General features: G+C 46.5%; 1 protein-coding gene across 12 annotated transcripts in view; it reads right to left on the bottom strand.

Moving 5' to 3' along the window:
- Window positions 1-17772: 17772 nt before the first annotated feature.
- Window positions 17773-23220, bottom strand: part of LOC143933542 (uncharacterized) — a 297764-nt gene continuing 292316 nt past the window's right edge. For all 12 annotated transcript variants that reach the window (XM_077456460.1, XM_077456458.1, XM_077456465.1 and 9 more), the window contains one exon: window positions 17773-19674. In XM_077456460.1, the coding sequence (XP_077312586.1) occupies window positions 19475-19674 (200 nt within the window). In that variant the 3' untranslated portion in view covers window positions 17773-19474. The remainder of the gene's footprint in view (window positions 19675-23220) is intronic.

The following is a 23220-nucleotide window of genomic DNA, read 5'->3' as shown; positions in this document are numbered from 1 at the left end:
AAGCTATGGTGCCAATATCTGAAAATTGATCACACCTGAAGGACTGACGGCCTATTTCAATTCTTGAGACCCTAACATGCCAGAAAAGTACAAATACCCCCCAAATGACCCCTTTTTGGAAAGAAGACATTCCAAGGGATTTAGTAAGAGGCATGATGAGTTTTTTGAAGTTGTCATTTTTTCCCACAATTCTTTGCAAAATCAAGATTCTTTTTACTTTTTTTTTTTTTTCACAAAATTGTCATATTATCAGGTTATTTCTCACACACAGCTAGTGATGGCCGAACGGTTCGCCCGGCGGTCGTTTCGCGGCGAATTTCCGACTTTCGCCGTCCGCGGGTTCGAACGCCTTTTTCCGTCGTTCGCCCCGGCGGACTTACGTGTTTAATGTATACAAGAACTTTAACCTTTCGTGACACGTTTATCATGTGTTACAGGACAACCAATTGAGACATGACAGCTCATGGACACTTGGACATTCCCCCTAACCTATAAATACACCCGATCCGGTGGCCATTTTACATTCTTTCTTCTGTCACTGTAGGGAAAGGATCCTGTGTGGAGTAGGGACAGAGAAAACGCTAGCTATTTGGTACACAAAAGTTCTTTTCAGGACTGGTATAGGTGTTAGGTCAGCAGCCTGAGTTTCTTTTGTCAGTTTAGATAAAGGGACAGAGCGCTGTATGCTGCTATTTTAGGGACAGCTCAGCCAGATTAGTCTTTCTTCATCATCATCATCATCATCATCATTAGCTGTTACTATCAGGTCCACAAAAGAGCTGTTCCAGCTAATCGTTCCAGCCTACTCTTTTTTGCCAATTTGTATAGGGACAGGCAGGAAGCAGTGTGTCAGGCAGTGAGGATAATTTTAAAGACTTGCTGTTACTATTAGTTCCACAAAGGTTCTTTTCAGGACTGGTATCAGTGGTACGGTAATAGGCTTGTACACGTATAATATTCTTTCTTCCAAATATAGAAAGAATATTATACTTGACTGCTGCCCTTCTGCTGCAGTCTGCTAATCATTCACAACTCACTTGTTCCACAAAGCTCTTTATCAGGACTGGTAACTTGGTCTGTCTAGGGTGCTACGGTACATAGGCTTGGGTGCGGTACAGTCTGCTGTTCTGTAAGGACCGCTATCGGTCCACAATAGATAGGGTTGCCGTGCACTACTGCTGACCGCTGCCCTATACTGCAGCAGTCCTTCAGCGGTATAGGGACTGACGCACAGTCTGCTAAACACTAATACACAACCTGCTTGGTCCACAAAAGTTCTTATAAGGACTGGTAACTTGGTATAGGGTGCTACGGTACATAGGCCTGAGTGCGTTACAGTCTGCTGTTCTGTAAGGACCGCTATCGGTCCACAATACATAGGGTTGACGTGCACTACTGCTGACCGCTGCCCTATACTGCAGCAGTCCTTCAGCGGTATAGGGACTGACGCACAGTCTGCTAAACACTAACACACAACCTGCTTGGTCCACAAAAGTTCTTATAAGGACTGGTAACTTGGTATAGGGTGCTACGGTACATAGGCCTGAGTGCAGTACAGTCTGCTGTTCTGTAAGGACTGCTATCGGTCCACAATACATAGGGTTGCCGTGCACTACTGCTGACCGCTGCCCTATACTGCAGCAGTCCTTCAGCGGTATAGGGACTGACGCACAGTCTGCTAAACACTAATACACAACCTGCTTGGTCCACAAAAGTTCTTATAAGGACTGGTAACTTGGTATAGGGTGCTACGGTACATAGGCCTGAGTGCAGTACAGTCTGCTGTTCTGTAAGGACCGCTATCGGTCCACAATACATAGGGTTGCCGTGCACTACTGCTGACCGCTGCCCTATACTGCAGCAGTCCTTCATTGGTATAGGGACTGACGTACAGTCTGCTAATCACTAACACACAACCTGCTTGGTCCACAAAAGTTCTTATAAGGACTGGTAACTTGGTATAGGGTGCTACGGTACATAGGCCTGAGTGCGTTACAGTCTGCTGTTCTGTAAGGACCGCTATCGGTCCACAATACATAGGGTTGCCGTGCACTACTGCTGACCGCTGCCCTATACTGCAGCAGTCCTTCAGCGGTATAGGGACTGACGCACAGTCTGCTAAACACTAACACACAACCTGCTTGGTCCACAAAAGTTCTTATAAGGACTGGTAACTTGGTATAGGGTGCTACGGTACATAGGCCTGAGTGCAGTACAGTCTGCTGTTCTGTAAGGACCGCTATCGGTCCACAATACATAGGGTTGCCGTGCACTACTGCTGACCGCTGCCCTATACTGCAGCAGTCCTTCATTGGTATAGGGACTGACGTACAGTCTGCTAATCACTAACACACAACCTGCTTGGTCCACAAAAGTTCTTATAAGGACTGGTAACTTGGTATAGGGTGCTACGGTACATAGGCCTGAGTGCAGTACAGTCTGCTGTTCTGTAAGGACCGCTATCGGTCCACAATACATAGGGTTGCCGTGCACTACTGCTGACCGCTGCCCTATACTGCAGCAGTCCTTCATTGGTATAGGGACTGACGTACAGTCTGCTAATCACTAACACACAACCTGCTTGGTCCACAAAAGTTTTTATAAGGACTGGTAACTTGGTATAGGGTGCTACGGTACATAGGCCTGAGTGCAGTACAGTCTGCTGTTCTGTAAGGACCGCTATCGGTCCACAATACATAGGGTTGCCGTGCACTACTGCTGACCGCTGCCCTATACTGCAGCAGTCCTTCATTGGTATAGGGACTGACGTACAGTCTGCTAATCACTAACACACAACCTGCTTGGTCCACAAAAGTTCTTATAAGGACTGGTAACTTGGTATAGGGTGCTACGGTACATAGGCCTGAGTGCAGTACAGTCTGCTGTTCTGTAAGGACCGCTATCGGTCCACAATACATAGGGTTGCCGTGCACTACTGCTGACCGCTGCCCTATACTGCAGCAGTCCTTCATTGGTATAGGGACTGACGTACAGTCTGCTAATCACTAACACACAACCTGCTTGGTCCACAAAAGTTTTTATAAGGACTGGTAACTTGGTATAGGGTGCTACGGTACATAGGCCTGAGTGCAGTACAGTCTGCTGTTCTGTAAGGACCGCTATCGGTCCACAATACATAGGGTTGACGTGCACTACTGCTGACCGCTGCCCTATACTGCAGCAGTCCTTCAGCGGTATAGGGACTAAGAGTTTTGTCACAGGGTGATTTAAAAAATGACAGGCAGAGGAAGAGGCAGGCCCTTCCGCAGGGGTGGTAGGGGTAGGGCAGGAGCAACAGCCTTGAGCCAAAGTGGGAAGTTGCAGAAGGTGCGTTCAATTACTTTAAAGGACGCACCAGACTTGGTTGAGTGGCTCACTCAGCCTTATTCTTCTGCACCCTCCTCATCCTCTCGATCTGCACCCTCTTCTTCACTCTCTGCTATGTGCACCCCCAAAGACACTACCACCAACAACACCACCACCACCACATACCTTCCGCTTGAGTGCAAATGGGGGCCTTCATGCTCCAGTGTTTTAATAGGGACCCCCGTATAAAAAGCATGAGGGTCAAGGACCAGTACTGGGTGGCAACGTACTTAGATCCCCGGTACAAACACAAAATGGCGGAAATGTTACCGCCGTCGCAGAGGGCTGTCAGAATGCAGCACTTCCAGGCCTTGCTTCGAGAAATGCTGCATTCTGCTTTTGCGTGCGCTGGCAGAGGAGCAATTCCCACTCCCAGAGAAGGATTTGCGGGTACCAATCCAACAGCGCCTGCAAGAAGAGGCCGGTTTGAAGATGTGTTGGTGACTTCGGATATGAGGTCATTCTTTCAGCCGACCCATCGACAGGTGTCATCCGGATCCAGCATCAGGGAACGCCTAGACCGTCAGGTGTCCGACTACATTGGGTTAACGGCCGATGTGGACGCTCTGAGGAGTGATGAACCCCTAGACTACTGGGTGGGCAGGCTTGACCTCTGGCCAGAGCTTGCCCAATTTGCAATCGAACTGTTGGCTTGCCCCTCATCCAGTGTCCTGTCCGAAAGGACGTTCAGCGCAGCAGGGGGGATTGTGACCGATAAGCGTACTCGCCTAGCTCACGACAGTGTTAACTACCTCACATTTCTAAAAATGAATGAGGCATGGATCTCGGAGGAATTCAACACATGTGATCAGTAGACCATGTATATGTCTATAAACAATTTTTGGAATCAAGCACACAGACCTTCTTAATTCATTTGGCTCACTTCCCTGACCCAAAAAAGCACACCGTACTATATGCCCCTACCCTCCTCTTTGAAGAGGTTGAGCGGTGTCATATTTCTACTGGGGCTGCTTATTATGAGGGGTTCCCACCATCCCTGTGCTGTGCTGACTTCCTCCTGGGTGTTCTTATTATGAGGGGCTCCCACCATCCCTGTGCTGTGCTGACTTCCTCCTGGGGGTTCTTATTATGAGGGGCTCCCACCATCCCTGTGCTGTGCTGACTTCCTCCTGGGGGTTCTTATTATGAGGGGATCACACCATCCCTGTGCTGTGCTGACTTCCTCCTGGGGCTGCTTACGGTGCTGCTGTCAGCGCTGTATGTCACGGAGCTGCTGTCAGCGCTGTATGTCACGGAGCTGCTGTCAGCGCTGTATGTCACGGAGCTGCTGTCAGCGCTGTATGTCACGGAGCTGCTGTCAGCGCTGTATGTCACGGAGCTGCTGTCAGCGCTGTATGTCACGGAGCTGCTGTCAGCGCTGTATGTCACGGAGCTGCTGTCAGCGCTGTATGTCACGGTGCTGCTGTCAGCGCTGTATGTCACGGAGCTGCTGTCAGCGCTGTATGTCACGGAGCTGCTGTCAGTGCTGTATGTCACGGAGCTGCTGTCAGCGCTGTATGTCACGGAGCTGCTGTCAGCGCTGTATGTCACGGAGCTGCTGTCAGCGCTGTATGTCACGGTGCTGCTGTCAGCGCTGTATGTCACGGAGCTGCTGTCAGCGCTGTATGTCACGGAGCTGCTGTCAGTGCTGTATGTCACGGAGCTGCTGTCAGCGCTGTATGTCACGGAGCTGCTGTCAGCGCTGTATGTCACGGAGCTGCTGTCAGCGCTGTATGTCACGGTGCTGCTGTCAGCGCTGTATGTCACGGAGCTGCTGTCAGCGCTGTATGTCACGGAGCTGCTGTCAGTGCTGTATGTCACGGAGCTGCTGTCAGCGCTGTATGTCACGGAGCTGCTGTCAGCGCTGTATGTCACGGAGCTGCTGTCAGCGCTGTATGTCACGGTGCTGCTGTCAGCGCTGTATGTCACGGAGCTGCTGTCAGCGCTGTATGTCACGGAGCTGCTGTCAGTGCTGTATGTCACGGAGCTGCTGTCAGCGCTGTATGTCACGGAGCTGCTGTCAGCGCTGTATGTCACGGAGCTGCTGTCAGCGCTGTATGTCACGGTGCTGCTGTCAGCGCTGTATGTCACGGAGCTGCTGTCAGCGCTGTATGTCACGGAGCTGCTGTCAGCGCTGTATGTCACGGAGCTGCTGTCAGCGCTGTATGTCACGGAGCTGCTGTCAGCGCTGTATGTCACGGAGCTGCTGTCAGCGCTGTATGTCACGGTGCTGATGTCAGTGCTCTGTATTACGGTGCTGCTGTCAGTGCTCTGTATCTCCTGCACCCTCTTGTTTGCCTACCCTGGTCCCTGACCTTCCCTCTCCTCCATTGCCTTCATTAGCTCCATAGTCCTGAATTGTCAGAACAATTTCCCAAATAAAAAAAAAATGCTTGTAGTTATCGATCCCAAATTCACCTCATACATGTATTATGCTATTGTCCAGGTGGTGGGACTACGTGCTACCCCCTAATAATTACCCCGTGGCCGCAAATTCGACCTAAAGGTTTGCGAAATTCGCCTCCCATTGAAGTCAATGGAGCCCGCGGCGAACGGTCGTTTTCGCGAACGTTTGTGTCCGTTCGCGTTTCGCGTTCGCGAAACGTCCCGTCGGAAGTTCGTCCATCACTACACACAGCATATGCATACCACAGATTACACCCCAAAACACATTCTGCTATTACTCCCGAGTATGGTGATACCACATGTGTGAGACTTTTACACAGCGTGGCCACATACAGAGGCCCAACATGCATGGAGCGCCATCAGGTGTTCTGGAGCACCCAGGACAATTCTGACATTTCTCTCCTACATGTAAAAATCATAATTTATTTGCTAGAAAATTACATAGAACTCCAAAACATTATATATGTTTTTTTTAGCAAACACCCTGGAGAATACAATGGTGGTCTTTGCAACTTTTTATCTCGCATGGTATTTGCGCAGTAATTTTTCGAATGCTTTTTTTTGGAAAAAAAACTGTTTTGTGCTTAAAAAAAAAAAAAACACAGTAAAGTTAGCCCAATTTTTGCATAATGTGAAAGATGAAGTTACGGTGAGTAAATAGATACCTAATATGTCACTCTTCAAAATTGCACACGCTCGTGGAATGGCGGCAAACGTCGCTACTTAAAAATCCCCATAGGCGACGATTTACATTTTTTTTACTGGTTATATGTTTTGAGTTACAGAGGAGGTCTAGGGCTAGAATTATTTCTCTCGCTCTAACGTTCGCAGCGATACCTCACATGTGTGGTTTGAACACCGTTTTCATATGTGGGCGGGACTTACGCATGCGTTCGCTTCTGCATGCGAGCACATGGGGACAGGGGCGCTTTAAAAAAAACATTTTTTTTTATTGTTCATTTTACTTTATTTATTTTAGTTTGACATTTTTTTCCCCAAAAATAATTTTTTTGATCACTTTTATTCCTATTACAAGGAATGTAAACATCCCTTGTAATAGGAATATGGCATGACAGGTCCTCTTTACAGTGAGATGTGGGGTCAATAAGACCCACATCTCACCTCTAAGCTGGGAAGCCTGAAAAAAAAAAAGATTCTGGCTTTGATCGTATTAGCGATTCGGTAGAAGCACCGGAGGGCGGAGGGCGGCGGGAGATGTCTATGGCTGGGTATTGCAGGGTATCACCGACTATGGCTGGGTATCTCAGAGCATGGTGTTGCAGAGTACTGCGTTGCAGAGCATTGCAGGGTATTGGCGGGTGTTGCAGAGCATTGCAGAGTGTTGCAGGGTATTGGCGGGTGTTGCAGAGCATTGCAGAGTGTTGCAGGGTATCGGCGGGGGTTGCAGAGCATTGCAGAGTGTTGCAGGGTATCGGCGGGGGTTGCAGGGCAATGCAGAGTGTTGCAGGGCAATGCAGAGTGTTGCAGGGCAATGCAGAGTGTTGCAGGGCATTGCAGAGTGTTGCAGGGCATTGCAGAGTATTTGCAGGGCATTGCAGAGTATTTGCAGGGAATTGCAGAGTATTTGCAGGGAATTGCAGAGTAATGCAGAGTATTTGCAGGGAATTGCAGAGTAATGCAGAGTATTTGCAGGGAATTGCAGAGTAATGCAGAGTATTTGCAGGGAATTGCAGAGTAATGCAGAGTATTTGCAGGGATTTGAGGGGTTAATTTTCGGTGAGCAGCGATGTGGGCACTGCAGATGCAGCCCACATCGCTGCTGACACCGATCTCTTCCCCCTCCGCTGTACCGATCGGTACAGAGAGGGGGAGGGAGGAACCGGCGTCATAACATGACGCCGGCTTGTTTACAAGTGATCACTCCGTCATTTGACGGAGCGATCACGTGGTAAACGGCCGCGATGAGCAGCCGTTTACCGTGATTCGTGATGCGCCGGGGTCCACTGGACCCAGCGGTCACGGATGCTCTCGTGTGCGCGCCCCAGGGGGCGCGCGAGAGCAGAATTCTGGGAGGCCGTTAATTAACGGCCTCTTAGAGTTAAACAACCGCCCTGATGCCGTTAATCGGCAATGGGCGGTTGTTAAGTGGTTAAATCACACTTGTTTAATAATAATAAAAAAAAGGTAAACAGAGTAAACATAGTCAAAACATGTCCAGAGTTCAGGAACCAGAAACGGATAGTCAGACAAGCCAAAATGTAAGGGAGCCAGAGATGAGCGTAATAGAACAGCAAGCAGGATCTGGAGCCAGAAGGAATGTCAGCCAAGTAAGTCTTTAACAGGAACACAGGAGATGTCTCTAGAGATGTGACCAAGGCGAAGGCAGAGATCATCTGGATTGGGGATGGCTTAAGTAGGCAGGACTGATGAGCAGGATATCATCAACAGGTGAGTCACTATGGAGAGATAGGAGCTGGCAATTAGCCGACAGATGAACGGCCAGCTTTGAGAAGGAAGGGCTGAGAGCATCTCCTTGGCCACAGGTGGAGCTATCACCGCCGGCAAGTATGAGAACTCAGTTTAGCTGGATGTATTGGATACCCATCTTTCTCTTGAAACAAGCCCAGTGGAAGTGTTTATCCTGCTGTGCATTCTGGGAGGGGGTATTTAAGGTACTGAGACCACGTGGTTCTGGGTTTCCGGTCCAGAAGATTTTTTTGTATGCTTGGTCCTGGTCCTCCTGACCAGCCCCCAAGGCCCTCCTTGCCTGGGGTGCGGATCCATGCAATTCCGAGTCTCGGGGCTGGATAGCCCAAGGCGAAGTAACTTCAGGGACAGGCCTGAATGGATATCAAGGCCTGAGGATTCAAAGGTGGTCCGGTGCCATCTCGTCTAAGGAGAGGCCCAGCAACTGGAGAAGCATCCAGGGGAGGACTCTTCAGGAGAAGGTCGTGCAAAAGGCTGGTTTCTCTGAAGGAGCCTGGAGGCTCAGTTGAAGGACATTTCATGGATCTACACTCATACGGTATTGCCGGACCGACTGAGAGATACTGGTACCGTATGATAGTTCTCTAAATTTGTCTATGTCCCTCAGTTACATCCAAGTCTGTGACAGAGACTTTTCTCAAGTTTTCTACAGCCAAGTCTTGTGGCAGAGATTTAACTTTATTTAACACCCTACCGGCTGCTAGGCCTAGTGAGAGGAGGTCTATCCGGAGGTTGTGAGAATCCAGTTGTGAAACGGTTATTCTCTGGATTTCTTTCGTAAGAGACTTTCTATTTTTTGCAGTCCAAAAGTACCTGAACTTCCTCCTAACCCTTTACCTTCCATTAAGAGACTGTGTTATCTTCTAAATAAGTAACACAAAAAGAGGATCCAGTGTCAGTTTCTGCATTTCTTTGGGTCATCTACCATGGGAAACCCCTAACAGAGACGAGGTCAAGAAGGTAACGGTAAGACTAATAAAACCAGCAGCTCCTCCGGGGTTAGTGCTACAGAAGAAATAGCAGAGGTTAGTTTCAGTAAACTCATTGGTATAAACAGTAAGGCTTATAATGGTATGTCAAAGTGTATGAAGGTAAATCCCTCCATTATGATCCATCACCTTCCCATGACAGCTCTAAGGCTTCCCTATAATAACAAATTATGGTGGAAATTCTGATTCTCACAAACATAAATTTCTGACTAGCTCTCCTTAAAGGAGAAGTACAGGGAAAGCTCGTTTGGTTCTACTTCTACTGTGGATCACAGGAGTGCAGCTCGTTCTGCACTGCTGTGTGTCATGGTTTTGCAATAGTTTGCTTACCTGTTTCCATGCGTTCATCTCTAGAGACCAGCCGACCCTCACCTGACTGCTTTTGTAATCCATCCTCTGGCATGACTCCACCCTAGCTCCTATCAGAGAACTCTATATTAACCTATGCACTGCAGGCCAACCCTGCTGATCAACCTTTGTGTGTTAGCTTCCTGTTACCTACCGTGTGCTCTGCTGTTGTTCCGTTACCGACTTTGGCGTGTCCTTGACTATCCCTGTTTGTCTGTGATCCTGATCTTTTGGCGTGTCCCTGACTATTCCTGTTTGCTTGTGGCCCCGACCTTGGCTTTGTCCCTCAACATTCCTATCCTCCTGTTGCCTACTGTGGGTGTGAGCTGGGGGACCCTGGGGTTCGCGACCTGGAGCCGGTTGCAGCCAAGTCCACCCTCACCACTAGAGGCGCTTGGAACACCTGCTGGCTCTTAGACTCCGCTCCCCAGGGAATCTTACGCTCTAACCCCGGTGGGATCCCCCGTCCGCAGCAGTCAGCCGTAGGGTCCACAACCTTGCTGTGCACTCCTGACCCCTACGGTGTGCATCTGTCACCTCGCCTCGAGGTGACCTGACACTGTGACCTGTTTTCAACAGACGGTGGGCTGAAGTCCTGCTAATCCAGGCTCAGGCAAGATCGCGATCATAGGGTCGAAATCCACCCACATGCCTGGACTGGCACCCGGCGAGTCACTGGGAGTCTGTGCCAGGGCGCTCCCACCCCAGCGCTCCAGTGAGCAAGGGGGGGGGCAACCACAGAGCGGTGACTGACAGTCACTAGCCCTCTGCTCAGGGAGCTGTGAGAACCGAGTGATCAGCAGTGTTTGATCGCTCAGTTCTCAGTGTTAGAGTCGGCGGAGGACAGCCAGCTAGGTATGTACAATTACCAGTCAGTACAATATGCCCAAAGTACCAGTATGTACAATTGTCAGGTCTGAACACATGAGGGGAGGCTGGCCTAGATTTCCATTACGCATAGAACTTACCGAACTTCTAGATTTCTCTACAAAATAGGATAGAAGACAGGACCTCTACTGTTCTACATGCGGAACTAATCAAGGATCTACACCACTTTTGGAGGATGCTGTAAGTGAACACTGGAAGGAGTATTAGAATGGAATGGTGAGAGAAAGCAGAGAGATACCGTATGGAAATATGTGTTTGCATAAGCCTTCTGGAGTATAAAAGTGGAGTGCTGGAAGTCAACAGAGAGATAGCATTGTTCAATGCTTATTTACATAAACCCTCTGGTAAGTGGCCACCTGTGGGATAGTGCACATGGTGTGAATGGTGAAGGTTTTGTTCAACTGAAACAAAGGACTTTCTCACTTCTGGGAAGCTGTGGGACACTCTGTGTGACATCACTCCTCTATGTTCTTTCCATTGTCAGATTGGGACACCGTTTGCTGCTATAATAACAATGATTTTTAAATTGTTTTTTTTAAACATTTTAGGTGTTGTTTTTTGAGTGAATTTGAATATTGCTATATGGATGGTCAATTCATATGAGTATATATAGCAGTAATAATTCCTATTGAGATTAAGCGATCATATATTTTTTGTGCGACTTTTTTTAGTTTTTTTTTTATATAGTGCCATATGAATTTATATAAATTATTTAATATGAGTTTTTAGGAGCGCTGTTAGGCCGCGTACACACGCGGGGACTGTTCGCCCAACTTTGTTCGTCAAACAGTTTGAGCGGACAGTCCGCTCAAAATTAGCATGGACGGACTTGGCCACACACGACGAACGAACAGTCCGCTGAAACTTGCGCGATGACGTGAACGGCACGTACGACGGGACTAGAAATACGACGTCCTATACACTGCAATGCAACCTTCGGCGTGTAAATCCTTTCTGAGAATGCGCGGAACTTAGTTTGACGAACAAGCCTACACACGGGCGGACTGTCCGCTCAAACCAAGTTTCAGCGGACAGTTTTACGGAATTTCCGAAAAACTTTGTTCGTCAGACTGTCCGCTGAAACTGTCCGCTGAAGCCCACACACGAGCGGACTGTCCGCCGAAACACTGTTCAGCGGACAAAGTTGGGCGAACAGTCCCCGCGTGTGTACGCGGCCTTACTGTTTGGTTTGTAATCAGGCAGAGTATCTTTTGATAAATTGTGGGTTCTTATGATAACGGCTGCTGCAAGTATAATATGTATGCACAATTTACAATCCGTTTAGCGCTGGGTTCAGGGATACGTGTCGATTTCTGAAAAAAATTTTTTGTTGTAAAGCGGGACTGCACTGCAAAAAAAAATATTAAAAGCCAGCAGCTACAAATACTGCAGCTGCTGACTTTTAATAAATGGACACTCACCTGTCCCGGGGTCCAACGATGCCGAGGCCAATCGATTGCTCGGCTCTCGGCTGCTGCCGCCACCATTCTAGGTGAGGGATTTAGGAAGTGAAGCGAAGCGGCTTCACTTCCCGGTTCCCTACTGCGCATGCGCGAGTCGCGCAGCGCAATAGGAATATATACATGCTGTGTATATATATATATATATATATATACACTGCTGAAATTAACGATTAATTGTTCGATTAATAGTTAATTTGTTTGATCGATTAAAATAATTTTGATCAAGGCCGATCCGTGGAGTGAGCTCCGCGGTCTCGCCCATAGGAAAGGCCGCGGCTTCGGCCTAGCTCCAGAGCCGCGGCCATCTTGGTCCACCCGACGGCGGCCTAGACGTGCGCGCTGACGTCATCATCGCCCGCCTGCTTGTGTCTACTCTGAGGACGGACGGGTCTGCCTGCTGTCTATTCCAGACAGAGCAGACAATCATGAATATTAAGGTATGGGGGATATGTGAGGAGATGTGGGCAGTACTTTATGGGGGGAGATGTGGGCAGTACTTTATGGAGGGGAGATGTGGGCAGTACTTTATGGAGGGGAGATGTGGACAGTACTTTATGGGGGGGAGATGTGGGCAGTACTTTATGTTGGGGAGATGTGGACAGTACTTTATGGGGGGGAGATGTGGACAGTACTTTATGGGGGGGAGATGTGGACAATACAGCATGGTGGAGATGTGGGGGAAATGTGGACTGTACAGTATGGGGGAGATGTGGACATTACAGTTAAAGTTAAAGTAACTTTCTACGTTTTTCTTAAAGTTTAATAAAAAAAATTGTAAAAACTGTGCATTATAATTAATCGAAATTAGTCGATTAATCGATAAAAAAAAAAAATCGATTAATCGAACAGGAAAATTTTAATCAGTAACAGCCCTAATATATATATATATATATATATATATATATATATATATATATATATATATATATAGTTATTATTTTTTTAAAGAGGTAGTCTAGAGGTGGGCCACCGCACATGCTTGTAGGGATATTAGTCCAGGTGCCATCCATGAAAAGTATGTACAATATGCAGGAGGCACAAGATACTCTCAACAGGAAGAGCTTTCCCATGTACTGTTTTTTGATCAATGTCAGTGTTTTGGCTGGGCACAGCCTGCCTTTCCCATTTATCATGTCTGAGAGTTGGTATGACGCTGGGAAAAATGCATCGCAAAGGAAGGCGACTATGCAGACAGGCAATGTAATTTGTTTTTTAAATTCTTAATAATAAGAGTTAAAAAAAAGTGTGAACACTTTTTGAAGAACCCTCGTATATATAGAATAAATGAAAGTGGTTCTAAAGGCTCAAAGTTTTTTTTACCTTAATGCATTCTATGTAAGAGCAGCAGGGCAGCCCTGCAGTAAAGAATCCAACTGTCTGCACGATATGGGACATTATTATTATTATTATTATACAGGATTACAATTATATAGCGCCAACAGTTTGCGCAGCGCTTTACAACATGAGAGCAGACAGTACACTTACAATACAAATCAATACGGGAGGGATCAGAGGGCCCTGCTCAGTAGAGCTTACAATCTAGAAGGGAGGGTCAAGTGGAACAAAAGGTAATAACCGTGGGGGATGAGTGGATGGAGAAAATGAAAATACAGTTGTTAGGTGTGGATGGGCTTCTCTGAAGAGGAGGGATTTCAGGGATCGTCTAAAAGCTAACAGAGTAGGAGATAATCGGACAGGTTGGAGTAGGGCGTTCAGGGATGGATTAAGAGCATCATGTGCTTGGTGCTGAGGATTTTGGTGGGCCTTTTACGGGGCACCCTTCTGTGTTTCTAAGAGCCTGTGTTGGCATGAGTCCAAACTCTAAAGGGCACATGCAAACAAGGGAAGCCTGGCATTTGATTTGCCAGGTTGCCGTAAGGGCCGTGCATTGGCGTGCACTCTGAGCTGAAAGAGTGCAGCCGAGCAGGCCTAACAGCTAACACTATGGAAGCCCCAGATTTCTGCATTGGCGTGCACCAGGCTTCCGTTAGGACTGCTCATGAGGTGCCCATTATCAATCCAACCACCCTGCCCAGGCGGTGCATGCATAATGCAGGGCCCGTCAGGGGAGAACTCTGTTGGCCCATTGCTTTTCTTGAGCAGTATGTTCTTTTTGGGTGGCTGGGCCTATATTAATGTAGGGTCCTGGAGCTGCAGCTCCAATAGCCCCTACGTTAATCCAGCCCTGAAGGCGTTCTATAGGATTGGAGAGACTCTGAAAAAGTCCCGGAGGTGAACATGGGAGGAGGTGACGAGGGAGCTGGGGAGCAGGAGATCTTGAGAGGAATGAAGAGAAAAAATAGGTTGGTATTTAACCACTACAATACCGGGCACTTTCGCCCCCTTCCTTCCCAGCCCAATTTTCAGCTTTCATCGCTCTAGCGCTTTCAGTGACAATTGCGCGGTCATGCTACACTGTACCCAAATGAAATTGTTATCATTTTGTTTGCAAAAATAGAGCTTTATTTTGGTGTTATTTATTCACGACTCCGTTTTTTATTTTTTGCGATATAAGCGCAAAAAAAGCGGAAATTTTGAAAAAAAACAATATTTTATTTTTTCTATTTTAAAAGAAATCCAATAAAATCAAATTTTGTCATAAATTTAAGCCAAAATGTATTCTGCTACACGTTTTTGGTAAAAAAAATTCCGTTAAGTGTATAATAATTGGTTTGTGTGATCCCGGACATATGTACGCAAATGATCATGTACATATGTGTGCAGGTGATCACATACATATGTGTGCAGATAATCATTGGGACATGTGATTTTAGTGGGACATATGTGGGGGACATGTTTTTATTATTAGGGACATGTGTTTTTATTATTTGGGGACATGTATGTTTTGGGGACATGTGTGTTTTGGGGACATATGTGGGGACTGTGTTTACACTGTGTTGTGTGTTTACACTAGACTGATGATCAGTGAGTAAAAAGCTGTAAAAAACAGCCCATACTCACTGATCATCAGCCGGCTGCAGCGTTCTGCTCTCCTCTCCTCAGCGATGACTTCCGTGTGAGGAGAGGAGAGCCGATTGCCTAGCAACCGGCTGTTTGTTTACATCACATGACGGCCGTGATTGGACACGGCCGTCATGTGATCAGGAGGGCCAATCACAGAGCCCTCCTGCCGATCTGAGATGCGCCGTGTCCGGGTGACACGAGCAGATCGGGTTCGCACCGCTGCGCGGGCACGCGCACGCCCGATCCCGCTACTTCTGAAGGACGTTCCTGAACGTCCTATCAGAAGTAGACGGCTCCCACCCGGCCGTATATATGCATTGGCCGGGTGGGAAGTGGTTAAAGACTAGGCTAGTGATGTAGCTGGGGGCTAAGTTCTGGATGGCTTTGCAAGTAGTGACAGAGAGGAGTAGCAGACTGTCAGGGCTGGCTTAGCCCTTACTCCTCTGGGCTGGCCACTCAGCTGTCGGCTAATTGCCAGCTCTCTTCTCTTTCCACAGTTACCAGCTGTTCCCGATGCTACTCGTCTGACCTGCCTATTTAAAGCCTTCCAGCTCACTTTTCCTTTGCCTTCACGTTGGTCACATCACAAGGAACCATCTCCTGCTGTTTGTTTCTAAACTGGCTTGCTGACATCCCTTCTGGCTTCTTATCCTGCTTGCAGTTGCTCTCCTTGGATTCCTGACGTCTGGACTGGCTGATTTCCTGATCTGGTTAATGAACTTTGGACTGGCTGACTACCCGATCTGGCTACTGGACTCTGGCTATGCTTGACTATGCTTTTTTCTATCTTTTTATTTTTATTAATAAACAAGTGTGATTTGATTGTACTTCTGTCTCAGTCTGTTTCATGGTTTCTGACACAGACACAGAGCGATTGGTAAGGTGGATGAGTCTGGCAGCAGCATTCATGATGGATTGAATGGGGGATAGACTATATTGAGGTAATCCAATGAGGAGGGAGTTGCAGTAGTCGAGACAAGAGATGACCAGTGAGTTTTCGCACCCTTTACCACCAACCCCAAACTAGTATCAAACTGCCAGACTGTTCGTCAGAATACTTTACCCTAGGGAGGGGAACTAGACAACGCTGCCCTTTATCCCCCTTATTATTTGCCCTTGCGATCAAACCCCTGTCTAGATACATAGATTAATAGCAACCCTAATATTAAAGGATAAAGCAGTAATAACCAGGAATTTAAACTAAGTCTGTATGCAGATGACGTCCTTCTTTTTCTATCAGACCCCTTAATTTCGCTGCCAAATCTTTTCACAGCTGTAGACTCCTTTTCCAAATGTGTAGCAATGCCAATCAATTTACCACAATCCCTGATCTCATCCCTGCAGAGCAGCTTTGGGTTCTCCTGGAATGCTGAATCATTACAGTACCTAGGTATTAGACTAGCCCCTACCCTTAAAGCATTATTCACCCAAAATTATCCAAGGGCCTTTTCCGATATTAACCTCCCTGGCGGTATGATTCAGTCTGGATTTTGGTGCTGAAAGCGGTACAATTATTTTGCATGGAAATTTGCCGTCTTATATTGTAGTGCTGTAATTCTTGGAAATAACTCTCTTAAATCTATTCAAACCAGAGTCTAGCAGACATCCTGGGTATGATAAAGTTTATAATATAATAAAGAATAATAAAAATTATTCAATAATGTAATCAAATCCTAAAACACTGAAAAAGGGACACTTTTTGGTTGCTATGGACAATCTCCAAATTTCAGGCAGAAAAAACAGTATTTATAACATAAAAGTGCATGCAGGGCACTGCGCAGACCACTAGGGACAAAGGGGTTGTGTATTTTTTAATACAGTACTGTAATCTGTAAGATTACAGTGCTGTGTGTGTTTTGTGTGTTTTCATTTTTTTAATTCGCCGGCCTTCTCCGCTCCCGTGCGCCGTAACATCGCAGGGAACGGAGCTCGGCGGCACTCGGCACTGTGAATCGAGCGCAGGACAGCTCGATCACACTGCCGGGGGACATCGCTGGATCCAGGGGACAAGGTAAGTAACTCTCCCTGTGTCCTCCCCTGCATCCAGCGATGCGATCCCGAGTCTGGCTCGGGGTTACCGCTCCTGTTAGTAAAATCCCAACCCGAGCCAGACTCGGGATTAACGCTAGGGGGGTTAAAAGGCAATTAGCTCAATGGTCCTCATATCACATATCCTTTTTAAGCCGTATACAGGCGGTAAAAATGTCTGTTCTCCCAAAATTGTTATCTTACTTTAGAGCCCTCCCATTGTATGTGCCTAGATCAACATTACAGACCCGGTCGTGTGTGGGCATGTGTGGGCAGGTCCGCTCGTTTGGAACCTCCGCTGCAAAGTCCGGCGGATTGTCTGCCGGACTAAGTCCGCCGGCTAGTCTGATCGTGTCTACGCAGCATTAGTCTTACTCCACAGGCGCTCATGAGCATGACTATGTTTTTTCAGACATCTAGTATCATCTGTTTGCCAAGCTTGAAGGGTCGGGCCTGATTCCTTGTGTAGTGGGGGGGGGGGCAGTGAGTCCAGTGAGGCTAGAAGTGAAGTGTTGTAAACAGAAGTGGCTAGGTCGGTGCAGGATAGTGGTGAGATTTTGTCAAAGAGGTCATCAGTAGCTGAGTAGAGAAGAGAAGGGACATCCTTCATTACAGGTAGGCAATGTAATTAAAGCTGTAGGGAAATAAAAGCATTTTAGCTAAACTTCAGCTTTAAAGACTTGATCAGCTTACCCGTGATACTGAGTTCACACGCACAGAATCAACCGCCAAAAGTTTAGAAATGTAATTATTTTGTATTTTGTATACTTTAGCAATGCTCGTTATATGTCATCCAGTTGACTGCTTACCTCAAGTTCTTGACACTGTTTTAGAGCTGAGCTCTAAGCAGATATTAATGACACATGGCAACCTTTCTACAATTCAAATTTTTTTATTAGACTTAGCATTATAAAAATTAGATAATAATAAGCAAGAATATTATGCCTAGATGTATTTTCAGCCCACGTGCAGGTGGCAGCAATAGATACAATATTTGCAAGTAAAGTGCACATCAGTTGAGGTGTATGTATGGCCCAGACCTTTTTCTTTTAGTTAGGGATAGGGTAGCAAATGGTTAAATCCCTGCCAGGTTAAATGATTGCATTCTTTGTAGAGGTACAATGGTACAAAGAATCACTGCCTATTCCAGAGATGCAAACCATGGAAGCAGTAGACCAAAACTAGATAAGAGTCCAAGATAATTGTAATTGTTGGTAAAAAAAAGTGAAAACATTCAAAGCCTTTCAGGGGCAACATCGTTCCCCCTTCATCATGGCTCAACACAGGATAAAACATAGATAGACTTGTAGAAAACAGTGACCCTGCAGATCTATATTAGAACCAGTACTGATCTCTCTACATGGAGTAACAACGTGACCGCAGTTACTGAGCACTGAGCAGCAATAAAACTCCACAGTTCCACAGATGCTACGGGCAGTTGGTAGACCTCTCCCAAACTGAGGGACCTCTGTGCTGTATTTTACATAACTTTGACCTCTGCACTCTGTGTCATTTCCTCCTGGTCCCTGCACTGTGTGTTATATACTATTGACCTTTGCACTCTGCGTCACATACTCCTGATTCCTGCACTGTATGTTACATACTATTGGCTAATGTACTCTGCAATACCCTTGTCTTCTGTTCTCTGCTTTACTTAGTACGGACCTCTGAACTCTGCATAACATAGGAATGTAATGAACTCTATGTTACTTACTACTGACCCTTGAATTCTACTTTACTACTGACCCCCTGAACTCTTCAGACCTTCCTTACTTTTGAATAGGTACTCCTTGCTAGGCTACAATTTGCTGCACCCTGGTGATCTTTGATCTCCTTGCTGCTGTTCAGGTAGACCTTCACCTCTCCAGGGTTGCCTATCCCTGCTGTAAAGTTTGGTGGTAGAGTATGTGGGGTATCTCTTAAAGGCTAACAGTACTTAGAATATTCTGAAACAGAAGACACTTAGGAGATAGTCCCATTAAAGTCTGAGCCCCCGTACACGCGGTCGGAGAATCCGTCGGAATGTGTCCTATCGGACCGTGTTGTCGGATAATCCGACTGTGTGTGGTATTCATCAGACTGTTTCCAACGGAATATCCGTCGGACCAAATTTTCCAACTTGTTGGAAATATTTTCCGACAAACTAGTCTGATAGGACATACTCCGATCATGTGTAGAGAATTCCGATCGGACAAAGTGCCACGCATGCTCAGATCAAATTCCTACATCAAAGCTATTGGCTACTAGCCTGAACGTAGTCCCATCGTAACGAAATTACGTCATCACGTTCTGAAAGATCGGATTTTTCGACAACTTTGTCCGACCGTGTGTATGCAACAGTTTTGGACAAAATCCGACGGATTTGGTTGGCAGAATGTCCGACCGTGTGTACAGGGGCTTAGGGGCTCTACTGTGAAGGTGGAGAGAGGAGAAGGACAATTTTGGCCAGAGACTGTGAAGATTACTGTGGGCCATGGTCAGCCAACTAAGGCAAGGATAAAGAAGAAATTTAGAAAGCGTGGAGTGGGTAAAAGTATAATTTCCACTTTGTGATTATAAATAAAAGAGATTATCTTAGATTTGATCTTTTGAATAAATACAAATTAGAACAATACAATAAAAGCTGTAAAACAAATAGAAAAAAAATCCAGCTGTTGAAGACTCGGATGCTGTAGAAGACAATGCCTTTACGGGCCCACCGATGGGGACAGTATATGGCCATTCCCTTTGGACATTTGATGTGTTAGAAGAGGTAGTATTTGCAGACAACAGACCTAAAAGAAAAGAGTCAGTTAATTCTTAAATTTTGCACTGTGTTCTGTGTTTGTACAGCCGTGGCCAAAAGTTTTGAGAAGGACACAAATATTAATCTTCACGCAGTCTGCTGCCTCCGTTTCTATGATGGCAATTTTCATTTATGCCAGAATGTTATGAAGAGTGATCAGATGAATTGCAATTAATCGCAACATCCCTCTTTGCCATGAAGATGAACTTAATCCTGTAAAAAAACAAACATTTCCACTTCATTTGTGAAGAAGGCTTTAGGGCGCCCAAGAAAGTCCACCAAGCACCAGGAGGACCATCTCCTAGAGATTATTCAGCTGCTGGATCGGGGCACCGCCAGTGCAGAGCTTCAGATGGAAAAACCTCCCCAGAAAATAGGGTTTTTAGGCAGCAAGATACAAATAATTCATAGTTTCATAGTAAGGTTGAATAAAGACACCAGTCCAGCCTGAGTGAGTGTCTACAATTGTCCCTATCCCTGTACATTGCACACTTACATTGGTCCCTACCCTCAAGGAGCCCACAATCCAAGGTCCCCATTCATATACTTAGGCCAATTTTGAACAGAAGCCAATTAACCTACCTGCATGTCTTTGGATTGTGGGAGCAAACCGGAGTACCCGGAGGAAACCCACACAGGCACAGGGAGAGCATGCAAACTCCAGGCAGGTAGTGTCGTGGTTGGGATTCGAACCAGTGACCCTTCTTACTGCTAGGCGAGAGTGCTAACTACTACACCACTGTGCTGCCCAGTAAAAAGTAGTACAATTGCGTAATGATGTAAAAAAGATTATATTTATTCAAAAAGGGGGGACAAAACAAAACCCCCTTAGCATAACAGTAAAAACATGAGCTCCTAACAGAATGTTAAAAACACAAAAAACAGGGAATGAAAGGAGAAGCAGATATATATGAACATTTACATATCCACATGAACTAGTACAAATCAGAAATGTAAAATACAAGTGGCATTACATCGACATGCTCACATCAAGTAGTACAAATCAAAGATGTGAAGTACAGGTGGCCCTGATGCGTTTCGACCCACATTTGGGTCTTCCTCAGAGGGACATGCTGTTAGGGAAATGTATAGCAATTATTTTCTACACACAATGTTTCTTCCAAGTGAGAAGCATTCCTTGTGGAATTAAATTGTGTTGCTATTTGGATACATTTACCGGGTAAATATATATACTTATGTATGTGACGGTAATATGTCAAACATTGTGTGTAGAAAATAATTGCAAAGGTAAAGCATAATGGACTACTATGCATCGCATAGTAGTCCATTATGTGTCACTTACCTGACACAGGAGCCAGCGATGTCACCGCTGTCCCCTGTAGTCCGGCGCATCCATCTTCTCGGGGGGGTCTCGCAGCTCCACCTCTGTCATTTGGCGAAGCCGTGATGACGTCACTCCCGCGCGTGCGCACGGGAGCCGACACGTGCGGCATCGCGCGACATATTCGCCATTGACGATGCCGCACTCAGTGCGCCTGCACGCCGCTGTAGACAGCGGTGCCTGTCTTTGGGCAAATATCTCCTAAACGTGTAGGTTTAGGAGATATTTCTTGGACCTACAGGTAAGCCTTAATCTAGGCTTACCTGTAGGTCAAAGTGGCTTGTAAGGGTTTACAACCACTTTAATAGTGCAGGATGGGCTACCATCAGTCAGGATGTGGCCCAGAAGTTGATTGACAGCATGCCCAGGTGGAAGTGCAGAGGTCTTGAAAAAGAAGGATCAACACTGCAAATATTGACTCTTTGCATAAACGTCATGTAATTGTCAATAAAAGCCTTTGACGCTCATGGAATGCTCGTAATCATACTTCAGTATGCCGTAGTAACATCCGACAAAAAGATCTAAAAACATTGAAGCAGCAGACTTTGTGAAAATTTATATTTATGTCATTCTCAAAACTTTTGGCCACCGCTGTAGTATGACATTTTGTTTTTGGATAGAGTGGGGAAGATTTTCATCTCTGTCTGTGATGTCACTAGAGAGGTCTTCCCTTCCTTCCAATCCGTGTGCAGCCTCTACAGGAAATGGAGTGGACTCCACTGAGACAGGAAGGCTTAGTAAGATAATTCATTGTTAGAAATTCTGACCCTTTCACATGGTACCTGGGCCAATCACAGCACCCTTTACCGTGTGATTAGCTGTAGCCATTCACAGACCACTAGTAATCACAGCTATCATGAATGTAACTCATTCATGACATTGGACAACATTACTGTTAGCCCTTGTACACACGGTCGGACATTCCGACGGAAAATGTCCGATCGGACCGCGTTGTCGGATAATCTGACCGTGTGTGGGCTCCATCGGACTGTTTCCATCGGAATATCCGACGGACAAAGTTTTAGAGCTGGGCTATAAAACTTTCCGACAACATGATCCGATTGGACTTTGTCCGATTGTAGAGAATTCCGATCGGACAAAGTGCCACGCATGCTCAGATCAAATTCCTAGACCAAAGCTATTGGCTACTAGCCTGAATGTAGTCCCGTCGTAACTAAATAACATCATCATGTTACCTTACGGATTTTCCGACAACTTTGTCCGACCGTGTGTATGCAGCACAAGTTTCGGACAAAATCCGTCGGACAAAACCCGACGGATTTTGTTGTCGGAATGTCCGACCGTTCCCACAAATAGAGCTTTCTTTTAGCGCCTTTGGAATTTCTGCTAAACAAATTAAAAAAAGACCGAAAATTTTGCAAAAAAAACATTTTTTTTTGTTTAAGTTACAAAACTTTGTAAATAAGTAAGTTTTCTCCTTCACTGATGGTCACTGATGGGGCTGCACTGATGGCCACTGATTAGGCGGCACTGATGGGCACCGATGAGGTGGCACCAATGAGGTGGCACTGATGAGGTGGCATTGATGGGCACTAATTTGTGGCACTGATGGGGCACTGATAGGTGGCACTGATGGGCACTGATAGGTGCACAGATGGGCATGGATGGGCACTGATAGATGCACAGATGGGCATGGATGGGCACTGATAGGTGGTACTGATGTACTGTAATGTATATTACTGATGGATGCCAATCAGTGACAAGCAATAATGCCTGCCAATCAGTGATGCTCATTGTGGGCACTGATTGGCATCCATTGTGGGCACTGATTGGCATCCCTGATGGTCTAGGGTGGCATACCTCGTGGTGACATCCCTGGTGGTCCTAGTGGCATCCCTGGTGGTCTAGTGTGGGCATCCTCGGGGGGCTGTGCTGCTAATCGATCAGCACAGACCCTTGCGATCGGCTCTCCTCTACTCGCATCTGACAGACGCGAGTGAGGAAAAGCCAATCACCGGCTCTTCCTGTTTACATCGCGATCAGCCATGATTGGACACGGCTGATCACGTGGTAAAGAGTCTTCGTCAGAGAATCTTTCCCTAGATCGGTGTTGCGGTGTGTCAGACTGGCACACCACGACAACGATCGCCGTGATGCGGCTCAATATCCTGAAGACGTCATATGACGTTCGGTCAGGGTATTGAAACCACTTTGCCGCCGTCATTCTGCTAT

Source organism: Lithobates pipiens, unplaced genomic scaffold (genome assembly GCF_037356315.1).
Source record: "Lithobates pipiens isolate NorthernLeopardFrog02 unplaced genomic scaffold, aLitPip1_a1.2 Scaffold_27, whole genome shotgun sequence".
Lineage (NCBI taxonomy): Eukaryota > Metazoa > Chordata > Amphibia > Anura > Ranidae > Lithobates > Lithobates pipiens.
This window is presented reverse-complemented; position numbering and strand designations above follow the sequence as displayed.